At 51.3% G+C, this 11,647-nt stretch overlaps 1 protein-coding gene across 1 annotated transcript in view; it reads right to left on the bottom strand.

Moving 5' to 3' along the window:
- Positions 1-3,992: 3,992 nt before the first annotated feature.
- The window catches only part of Bend3 (BEN domain containing 3), a 36,812-nt gene continuing 29,157 nt past the window's right edge, over positions 3,993-11,647 (bottom strand). The window contains exon 4 of the mRNA XM_039099149.2: positions 3,993-9,623. Coding sequence (XP_038955077.1) covers positions 7,380-9,623 — 2,244 coding nt within the window. The 3' untranslated portion in view covers positions 3,993-7,379. The remainder of the gene's footprint in view (positions 9,624-11,647) is intronic.

Here is an 11,647-nt window from a genome sequence, read left to right as displayed (position 1 = left end):
ACAGGAAATACACAGGGTCTTATCAGGATGGACTAGAGTTCTAACCCTCACGAGAGTGTTACACAAAGAGCTAAATCGACACAAAGCAGAGTAGGGCGGGGCTCACTGCACAGTGCACGGTGTGTGGTCAGACACTGAGGTCTGTCTGTGACCTCTGAGGAGCCATGCCTTAGCACCTGGAAGAATCGGTTCCAAGAGGAGACTCGGCCCTGTCCCTGTGAGGCTGGCTGTCCTCGATGGGCTCTTGTTTGCCCTCCGTCACTTCCTGAGATCTGAGTCTGGGTGTGAAGCTTCTAGAACCCAAAGCTTTTCACCACTTTGGTTTGGAGAACCCAGAAAAGTTTATCTCTATTTGAAAACTTTTAACTCTCCACAGCCAGAAAGGTGCCTGGTGACCTACATGAATTCAAGACCTCACATGGTAGGAGCTTGTATGTAGGCCAAGCCGGACTTGAACTCACGAAGATCCTTCTACTTCTGACTCCCAACATTGGGATTAAAGATGTGCACCCCCATGCTGGGATACCTATTTTTCAAGAAACTAAAAAAACATTTATTTCAGTTCGGTGGATGTTCAAGAACTTACCTAAAGGGTGCACGGTGTGTACTCCAAGCAAGGAAAAGGAACTCTGCCTTACCTTGGCTCTGTGAAGGTCCGCTTTGCAATCGAAATCCCGACCCCGTGGTCTCCAGGGAGCAGCGACTGGAACATTGTGTTTCCAGGAGAGCGGGACGGGAGCAGCTCCCGAACTGCTTTTCGGGTCCCATGGCTAGCTCACTAGCTCCAATCAGTCAGAGTAGCTTTTGGAAATCAGCAAACACTGCAGATCAGGGTTCGTTATTCCCCCTCAGAGCAACAACTGTTAAACATTTACCAACGCCCGCCCGTGAGAGGTTTTCCTTACGAAGCACCTCGGCCCACTGTCCCCTCTCTCGGTTCTTCTGAGTCCTCCCCGCCCACTCCGCTCCCTGCCCCCTCAACTTCGGCACACGTTTCCACGTCGTCCTCTGCGATTCGGACAATCATTTCACTCGGGTTAAATGGGATCATTTTGCGTGAATGCGTTTTTATGTTTTACTGTTTCACTGTTTTACTGTAAGGACTTTTATAGCAGCTCTGTTATGCATCTCGCTGCTCGCTCTTTCCTCTGGTGTGTCTGGAGCTCCGTCTAACCCATTACCCCAAAGTGCATCTTGCCACACTTCTCCAGCTTTCTCTCACTTGCCCTTGCCAAAGGTAACACTCTTGCTGTGTTGGCTGCCTTCCCGTGAACACTACTCCAGGGTGTTCGCAGACTCATTGCCTTACTAGGCCCCTGGCATTAGCCAGCTTTCTCATTTGCTGCCAGTATAATTTCTAGCTCCCCGCACCCCACCTCCACCCCACCCCCTTTAACTTTCTAACTCAGGATCCCTGGCCTCGGCCTCCCAAGTACTGGGATGACAGGCCTGCACCAACGCCGACTATTCCCCAAGATAGACAGTGTAAGATTGCAGCCAGGGCAAACAAGATTTTTTCTAAAGCGAACACTTGTTCCTAAAGAGAGGCCATACTTGCTTCTGAAATCAAAGTGACTTTTTTTTTCCCCTCGGAGCTGAGGACCAAACCCAGGGCCTTGCGCTTGCTAGGCAAGCGCTCTACCACTGAGCTAAATCTCCAACCCCTCAAAGTGACTATTAAACAGTATACAGGGGCTGGGGATTTAGCTCAGTGGTAGAGCGCTTACCTAGGAAGCGCAAGGCCCTGGGTTCGGTCCCCAGCTCCGAAAAAAAAAAACAAAAAAACAGTATACAATATCAACATTTGGGGAGTGGGGGGAGATAGGTAGTGGTGACTCACACCATTAATCTCCCACTCAGGAGACAGAGGCAGGCAAATCTCTGCCTTCAAGGCCAGCCTGCTCTGCAGAGGAGTTCCAGGATAGCCAGGGCTACACAGAGGAACCCTGTCCTAGGGAAAACCTCTTAGTTCTCAATTCTGAAGCAGAGAAATCAGAGGTCAAAAAGCCAACTTTGAGCGCTGTATTACCACCATGGCCACCGGCCTTCTGCGTACTGGAGTGCGTTGTCTCTTCCCTCTTCCCAAGCAGCCAGATTTCAGCTCGTTGAAACCAAGGATGGACGCCGCCTTGCAGCAGAAACAGTACAAGCCAAAGCCCTGGTCTGATCTCACAGCTGCCTACCAACATCATGGCTGCCTGTGAGGAACAGGGGGTCCTGCGGTTGTGCCTCAGGCCTGGCTTCGCCACACGTGGCAATGGCCTGGCTGCCTACTGCACAGGGAGCAGCCAAGGTCCAATCTGGTCATAAACACGCACATCTTGCAAATCAGCTTCAGGCAAGACCTGTCAGGGTCTGTGCTGCTAACTCTCAGGACTTTCCTGCCAGGCTGAAATGGGCTGTTCAACTAGTAACCCATGGAGGCAGGGCTGGTCAGAGCTACAGAGCAGGCCCAGGAGCTCTGGCCTCCTGAGTGGATGAAGCCCCTCTAGAGGCAGCAAGGGCCCTTACTGCACTCACCTCCTTGTCTCTTGGGGCCTTAGCCTCTCTGCAGGGATCTGGCCTTTGCTTCTCAAATGCTCAGATAATAGTCAGAGCCACCAAATCCAGTTCCTTCTCAGTGTGCCCAGTCTTCCCTGTTTTCTTCAGCCTTTCCCTGACCACAAAACCTCGGCTTCCTCTTACCCTGTTTTATGGAACAAAATTTCCAAATCTAGAAATGTAAACTAAGCCAATTAAAATTTTAAATTGAGCTTGTAGTTCCGGGCCCATGGAGGTGAAGGAGGGTCAGTTTAAGTTTAGCCTCTGTTGTATCTGCATGAGATATGTAAGACCTTGTCCCAATAAAACCAGCAAGGTAGTGGTGCACAGCTTTAAAAAGAAATCATTCATCCACCCACCACCCACCCATCCATCCACCCACTCACCCATCCACTCACCCATCCACCCACCCACCCATCCATCTATCCATCCATCCATCCATCCATCCATCCATCCATCCAATCTACCTATCGTGTGTGTCCATAGAGGTCACAAGAGGATATTGGGTGGATCCTCTGGAACTGGAGCTAGAATTGTGGGCTGCCATGTCGGTGCTGGGAATTGAACCTGGGTCTTCTGGAAGAGCAGCCAGAGCTCTTATCTTTTGACCTATCTCTGCAGTTCCAATGGTGCACATCCTAATCCCAGTACCTGGTCAGGAGGATCTGAGTTTGAAGCCAGACTGATCTAGTGCATTCCAGGCCAATCTGTCTCAAAAATAAAAGCAAACCAAAACCAAAAAATCCCAAGCCATCATGACACACAAGTATATGGAACCTGTCCCATCCTCTTCCCACCTGCCAAGACAACCTTTTGGTGGTTTGTGTGTGCTTGGCCCAGGGAGTGGCACTACTAGGAGGTGTGGCCTTGTTGGAGGAAGTGTGTGGTTGTGGGGAATCACAGATGGTGTTAAGTTGCCATATGGGTACTGGGATTGAACCCGGGTCCTCTGAAGAGAAGCCAGTGCGCTTAACCACTGAGCTATCCCTTCGGCACCTTGAGACCGGTGTGCAACATCAACAGGACATCTCCCTCCCGCCCCCCCCCCCCCCCCCCCGCCTGATACATGCTGTTTTTTAAACGGTTACTGATTCTTAACCAGCAGAGGGGAATCAGGAATCTTTTTGTTACCAGGTTGGCTTTGAGAAACTACATCCCAAGCCACACACAGTGGGACAACTGGGGTCAGAGGGAGGGGATGTCCTGCTGGTCCAGACAGGGCTGGCACCAGGCCAGGAAGGAGACGATGGAGGAGTGCCACATCTTGTGTTCTGTGTACAAGCATTTGCCACTTGCCTGTGGCCCAAACCGTGCGAGCTGCACCCCCGCATCCAGGCACAGAAGTCCCCAAACACGCACATTCTCCCGAGGGACTGGGAGGGAGGGACACAGACAGGCGGACAGACACACTCTAAGTGGCCTAAAGAAATGAAATGATAAAGAGACCACAGTTTTTCTATTTTTATATTTTATATAATTAATAAAACAGTGCTTGTATAAAAATTCACACAAAGTTGCTAGAGAGCATACAAGTTCCAAAAAATGTCCTGGGTTTGTGGTACATTCAGTTTTCTAAGGGTGCACTCAGATCAGTGTAACAGGCAGACATGACGTGGTATCTCGTTCTCTTTGGTAAAACTATTCTTGTTATATCACTCCTCACAGTAGTCACTCTGATATCCACTTTGTGCAGGGTCTGCGCTTCCTGGGATGTCAGACATTAAGGCTGGATCTACAAGAGGCAAGGGCTGCCCACAGCGGTGAGTGACAGCCCCGGGGCCCTCACCCCATCCCCACTTCAGAATGACCCAGTGACCTCCAACCGGGGGGGTCTCCAGGTCCCCCTGGATCAGGTAAGAAGCAATGGCTGGGGGAATGGTAGAAACTGAGGCAATCTCTACCAGAACCCGAGTGGCCCACACTGTGGCGTGATCAAGCCAAATCCAGTCGCCACTAAGTAGATCCCATTGGTCAGTTGATGATTGCTGCTGATGTGAACCCCTCACCCCCTAACTTAAAAGGAGAGCAAGGTTCGGGGTTCAGCACTGAAGGGGAAGGACATTGAGCACTAATAACACTAGACATGGATTCCCTGACAAACGTTTCGCCATCAGACAGACGCGGCCACATGAACTAAATAAAGCAGGACTCGAACACTGTACATTCAAGAGTATCTTCAGACATTCTTTAACAGCTTACTAACAGAGAAAACCAAGACCACTACCACCTACCGTGACATACTATTTTAGTGAACATCAGAATGTCGGGGCTAATCTCTAGTCCTCTGGATACAAGGCAAAAATAATCTAAAACACGGAGAATTTAGATGGGGACAGGAAAAGCAATTGCCAACAAGATTTTATGAGACCCATTAAATTCTGAAAAAATAAGTATTTTATATTATATTGCTTCATGGAAAAAAAAATGCCCACTGGAGCTTCCTGTACGGATGGGGAAGTGAGGACCATACAGTCCAGCAGGGGCAGGAAACAGCTCCCAGAGTGTCCAGCTCTTTTCACTGAAAGGGACGATGGGACTGGGGGTGGGGGTGAAGAGGAGCCCTACATGGTTAAAGCACTAAGGAAACCAAAATACGGGTTCCCAGAATTTAACACGCTCTGGGTTATGGAAAGTCCCGCTCGGTTCCTAGAGCCTGCCATTTCTCTCCTGTGAGTAGACAGGACTTCTAAAAAACGCAGTGACCCACCGTGCTTCTGAGCGGCAGGGCCACGCTCCACTTTCTAGAGAGTGGGACGATTTTCACATGGCTTGGAATCCTCTTGGTTAGCATCCTCAAGACCAGAACAAATCCCATGGAATTCTCTCCAGCTAGGGGAAGCAGTGAGAGAGTGCCACGGCCATCTTTGGGGCAGTGTGTGTGCATGCGTGCGTGCCTGTGTGTGCATGGGTGTATGTGTGTATGTGCATGTGTGTGCGCATGTGTGTGTATATATGTGTGTGACTAAGGCATTAGAGAGAGGCCAAGTGAGGGGGGAAGGGGAGTCTTCTGGCTGCCCCATTACCTTCTTCCTGGGCACAAGAAGGTTGCCCCGTTTGTGGGGCCCCTCACCTCACTCATAAGGAGATAGGTGTGCAGGGGTGGGCATGTGACAGAGTGCCACAAAGTCTGTGCACTTCTCAAGGTCAATAATTTAGGTTTACAGTTATAGCATAAATAATCTGAAAATGACATGAATAGAAGCTTTATAGTACTGAAAACTGTTATTTTTTTTTAAATGCCCACTGGGTACATGCAAAATTATACCATGTTGTCTACTAGAACTAAAAGTTCTTATCTTTATGAGAAAATTCATAGATTATTCCTATCATTTCTGCATATTAAGGTAGCAAAATATTAAGCCATTAAAGTTATCACATCTGTAATGTCCCCCAAGGGTTTCATGACTACCCTGGGCAACTCAATTAATGTTCTAGGTCAAGGATGAGATGCATTCAGTTTGGGAAACACTGTTTCCTTTCCTTCTCAGGCATCTGGCCCCAGCAGGGAACGTACTCCATGCTGGGGGAGCCTGGGTAGGACGGCAGAACTTCCTGCAAGGTTTGAGGGAAGAGGTCTGGTGGGACCGGGAAGGGTTATGGGTACTCCATTTGAGGTGGCTTGGGTCCTTCCAACACCTGCCAAACAGCCCTGGGCTTCAGAGGTTCAAGACCGTGCTACTCATGGGGGAGCTAACACTGAGGTCTGGGGACATAGACTTTGTACAAATGCATGGAAAGTAAACAGTTCTTGGTGAGCCCCAAGGCTCACCCATAAATCACACAGAAACGTCCCTACGCATTGCGTTCCAATGCGTCCTCTAGGCCCACGCCGTCTGTGTGGAGAGGGAACGGGGCTGCGGGAGACACTCGAAGGCCGTGAAGACCCGTGCCTCCACCTATCTACATTCATATCATCTTCCAGTGTTCGCTTCTACACGTGAGCACCACACGGCAGGGCGGGGCGGACAGGCTGAGTCACAGGAAACCTCTCAGGGGCCACAGCAGAAGGGAGGCTCACGTAGTAAGAAAGGGGCTACACACTGCTTAGGATCCATCCCTTCTGCCGAGCCTAAGGGGACTCTGGACTCTTCCAAAACCAGATGCCAAACACAGGATTAGCAAAACTAGTCACTATGCCACCTGAAGCCAGTTACCCACAATGCCTGAATACGGCATTTCTTTAAAAAAAAAAAAAAAAAAAAAAAAAGCATAAATCTAAAATCATCTTTAAAAATCCCAGCAACTGAAGTAAATCTTACGGCATCTCATCTCAAATATTTTAAGATTTTTTTTTTTCCTAAATAAAATGGCTCCCAAAGAGCCTAATGATTCTTTCAAAATTTCATTTTAGTTTAAAAAAAAAAATAGAAGATGTAAAAGATGGGGAGAGAGACAAGTTGCTGTGTTTGTGTCATTTGTTTTTTGGACAGGGTATCATTATTTAGCCCTGGATGGGCTCCGCCTAGAGATGTGGGCTACCACATCTAGTCTAAATTTGAATTTTGAATCGTAAGGGTTAGGGAGGGCACCCCAGCCCTGTGAAGGGACCCTGCCCTACCAATTCTCTGATTTCACAGCTTGGCTAACCCCCCTTCCCAAACTCCCGCTGTGCCACCAGGGAACACAGAACAAAGTCATGGATACAAAAAGACCAAATTCAAGGCTTCTTTCTTGCGGCTGGGTAGGTGTTTACGTGTGCAAATGTAGGAACCCACTCCCCACTGGCATAAGGTGCCTGTCTGTGGATACCGTGCGCGGGCTCCAGAGCGAGGCTCAGTCCCAAGGGCACCCATTGCTCAGCCTGTGGTGACCCAAGTCCCTGGGCAGCCCCAACCCTGTCATTTCTCCACTTTCTTGGCTTTCTTGAGGATGTCGCACTTTTTCCTGTTGGGGCGGCGACACCGCTCATCAATGCTAGGTATACATTCATAGTGCCACACCTCCTCCATCTTCTCCACGGGGTAGACAGCTTCCACGTAATGGCGGATGAGCCTCAGCCTCGTGGGGTCCAGCTGCTTCTTGTTACAAGCCCCGGAGTGGTTGTACTGCAGTCGGAGGTTCTCGGCTGTGAAGAGTTCCGGGAAGAGTCTGACCAGGAGCCGGGCAGCGAAGTTGCCCACGGACAGGCTCTGCTGCACGATCTCGCGTACCTCCTTGTCTGAGAGCAGGTAAGGGGAAGGCACCGGAAAGTCGGGTGAGGGGACCACCAGCTCGTCCAGGGGTATTTTGCAAAAGTCTTTGCTGCTCCTTTCAGGAGGCAGCGGGGGCCCCTCAAACTCCTCACGGAACCTCTCGGGGTTGATTGCATAACTTGCTAGGTCCCGGCACTCGGGGCCAGGCACATGGACCTTGCGTTGTTGCTGGTAGGAGCGGCGCTGCTCCGTGTCCCTGCGCCGACAGCGCTCGTCCAGCTTGCCCACAAACTCCAGGGTCCACACGCGGTCGTTCTTGGCTCTGGGGTAGAGGAGCTGCACGTAGTGGCGGATCAGCCTGATGCGGGCGGGATCCAGCTGCTTCTTGCCCAGGGAGCCGCTGCAGTTGTACTGCTTGCGCAGGTTCTCGTGCGTGAAGAGCTCGGGGAAGAGGTGCACCAGCAGGCGGGAGGCGAAGTTGCCAATGGACAGGCTGCTCTCGTAGATGCTGCGAAGCTGCTCCTTGCTCAGAAGGCAGTCCGAACCGGGCATCTCGAAGTCAGGCTGCGGAATCTCTAGCTTGTCGAAGTCAATGGGCACCAGCCAGATCTTCTTGGAGCGCCGGCCCGGCCGCTCGCCTTCGAAGCTGTCCTCTACCTTGACCACAGAGATGTCGTCCGGCAGGCTAGAGGAGTCGTAGCAGTCGTCCCTCGGGGCCTCGCCCTCGCTGCCTCCCTCCAGACCCAGGCCCTCCAGCTCATCGTTGATGCGCTGGGCACACTGCTGCAGCCAAGCTTCCTCCTCTTGCATATCAGGAAAGTAGATCTCTGTGTAGTTGCGGATGATCTGCAGCCTCTGGGGATCCAGCTCCTGCTTGCCGCCATCACCGTAGCAGCTGTACTGCTCTCCCAGCTTCCGGTGGTCGAACAGTTCCGGGAAGAGGCGGTGCAGCAAGAACACAGCGAACTCGCCCGGAGAGGAGGCTTCATCTAGGAACTCGGTGAGGTCCTGTGTGTCTACCACATGGTCCGAGGCGATGGTGCTGCTTCGGTCCAGAGACAGAGCTTCCTCTTGGTCCTTGTTGTCCAGGAAGTGGCCGGCATCCACTTGGTCGGCTTCGAAGAAGTTGGTGACCTGGCCACCGGGCTGGCTGTCTTCCATTTCCCGCTGGGCCCAGAAGCGGCTGAAGAAGTCATTCAGCTGTGGTAAGCACTCGGCCTGCCACACAGCCGAGTCCTTCACAGAGGGGTAGTAGACCTCCACGTAGTTGCGGATGAGCTGGAGGTGCAGTGACTCTAACTTCCGCTTGGCGGCGAAGCCACAGGCGCTGCAGCCGCGGGAGAAATCCACGTCGCTGAAGAGCTCGGGGAAGAGCTGCACAAGCAGTCGGCAGGCCAGGTCGCCGCAGGACAGACTCTGCTCGGCGATCTGTTTGAGCTCCGCTGCCGTGAGCTGGTACTCGGGGGGAGGCTGGAACTTGGCCACCAGCTCTGAAGAGCTCACCTGCTTCTTGATGCGGCCTACCTCGAGGGAGAGCAGGTCCATCTTGCTGTGAAGCTGGGACATGTTGGACGTGAGCGTGTTGAGCGTATAGAACATCTTCTGGATCAGGAAGTAGATACTGGAGTCCCCATCGGTGGCAGCCCCGACACCACACTCCCGCTTCTGAGACTCGTTGAGCAGGCGCAGAGGGGAGGGGCTGTTACTAGAGTTTGCCTTCTCAAAGAGCTCGTAGGGGCTGAGCAGGTCTCCCGAGGGAGGGTTCTTCTTCTCCATGATCTTGTGGGAGATGCCGTACAGGGGCTTCTTGTAGGAAGGAGCGGTGGCCTCGGTGGAAGGCTCCTCTTCTGCAGGCCACACACAGCTCCCACCCCGGCCCCTGGTGGCAGGTTCCCCATTTCCCTGGCAGGGTGAACTGTTCTCACGGTTGCGCATGCCTGCCACGAGTGCCTAAGAAACAGAAACCATCGTGGGGGTTAGGTGTGTGTTCTGATACACTACACTACACTGGGCCGGGACTGCACGGAAAACCCAAGGTCAATGTTTCCTGGTCCATAAGCTCTACCCAGACAGGAACATACTACAAACACATAGTACATCTGAGGGCCAACCTACTCCTTGAGAAAAGGGCTCAGGCTAGACTCAGAAAGGCTCCTGCTCTTGCAGAATACTTGTGCCAGGTTGGTAAGGGGCTGGGCAAGAACTTCTACAACAGGTGAGACACCAAATGAGCATGAAGAGATCCCATGGTTGCCCAACCGTAAGAAGGCCCCATCCTGACCCACCCCTCCCTGCTCTCAGACGGAAAAAGTGGCTCCTGGCTATGGTGGGTTCAGCCTGCAGCTTCTGGGAGCAAGTTACCACGAGGCACACAGTAGCAGGAACACAGTGGCAGGCTGGGCACTTGTGGCTGCCAGGACTTACTCTTGATTCACACGAGACACAGGCTGGCCTAGAAGCTCCCAGAGTCCATGGAGGGAAGATTCTGAGGGACACCTCAGTATCACGACTGTTATAGCAGGGTACCTCCTCAGCCAGCACCCACCCAGTGCCATAGATGAACACCCGTCCTGAGCGTCTATGGGAATGCTGGCTAGGGAGGACTCCCCCCTCCACCCAAAGCAGCACACGCCCACTGTTCCCCTCACCCACTGCTCCCCTCACACAGCATGCTCACACAAGCTCAAGCCACCCTTCAAAGGCTCTCTCAGACCAATCTCCATCACTGTTCCTGACCTCGATGCCCTCCTCAGTGGCTGCACCTGTTTCAATCTAGACCTCTTAAGCGACAGGTTTCTCTCTATGCAGAAACACAAGTGACTTGTGATAGGGAATCAAGGGCAATATGGGGGCAAAAGGCGAGTTTTCAATCAATTCTAAACGACGGATATCTGTATGTAGTAAGGATTGGATAAATGATTTTAGCCCAAACCTCAAGCTCAATACAAAATTAACTGAAAATGGATCAGGCTCGGTGGCTTTTAACTAATATCCCAGGAATTCAGGAGGCTGAGATAAGAGGATTTGCTGTGAGTCTTAGGCCAGCCTAAAAAACAAAACAAAGCAAAACAAAAAGATGACAGAATTTTAGATGACCTACATCTGAACTTAGACATTAGCTGGATATTAACGCATTTATCTATAATCCTTGGCTATGGCTGTCAAAAAGAAAAAAGGGCTGCAGAGAGGGGAAGCTCAGAGCTAGAGTGCTTGCCAATATGCAAAAGACTCGGGGTTTGGTCCCCACCACTGGCCCCACTAAACAACCATCAGACCAAATGAACAGACTCATTTTAAAGGTGGGTATGTGTTAGAAGTCCCAATACTTGGGACGTAGAAGCAGCAGCATTGGAAGTTCGAGGCCACTCTAGGCTATCCATATTTAAAAAGAAAGAAAGAACTGATGAACCCCAAAATAACTGTGAAAGGAAGCCAGATTATCCAATGTCACTATATAAAGACTCTAGAAAGTGCATCCAGTGTAGCCAGAAAGGAAACCAGTGGGTGCCTGGGCAGTAGGGACAGAGGGAAAACAGAGACCCAAGACTGTAGTGCCGACTGACACACGTACACAAGCCACAACCCCACACCATGTATGTACTTCCTGTACTATTAACGGACCTCAGTTATAAGGTATTAACTAATTTTGCCAAACGTTTAATTTGAACCAGGAACTTGCTAGGATATCTATCTGAGAGTTTAATGACACAGAAGTACCGACTAGCAGGTAGTGGCTGAAGTGGAAGAACAAGAAAGCCTCAGGGGCAGCCAAGGATGCTCCCTCCCTCCATACCTGGGAAAACACAGCCGATAAGCTCGGTGTGGCCGAAACTGTAATGTCCACAATGGTGTGGGTTCTGCTAAAACAGATTGGGAGCTGTGGGTCTGCATTAAGCTCCCAGATACTGGAGGGGTCTCGGGGCCTAGAAGACAGTGTCTGACCTCACTTTACCTCACCCAGGCAGATCAGCGTC

This window comes from Rattus norvegicus, chromosome 20 (genome assembly GCF_036323735.1).
Source record: "Rattus norvegicus strain BN/NHsdMcwi chromosome 20, GRCr8, whole genome shotgun sequence".
In the NCBI taxonomy this organism is placed as follows: Eukaryota; Metazoa; Chordata; class Mammalia; order Rodentia; family Muridae; genus Rattus; species Rattus norvegicus.
This window is presented reverse-complemented; position numbering and strand designations above follow the sequence as displayed.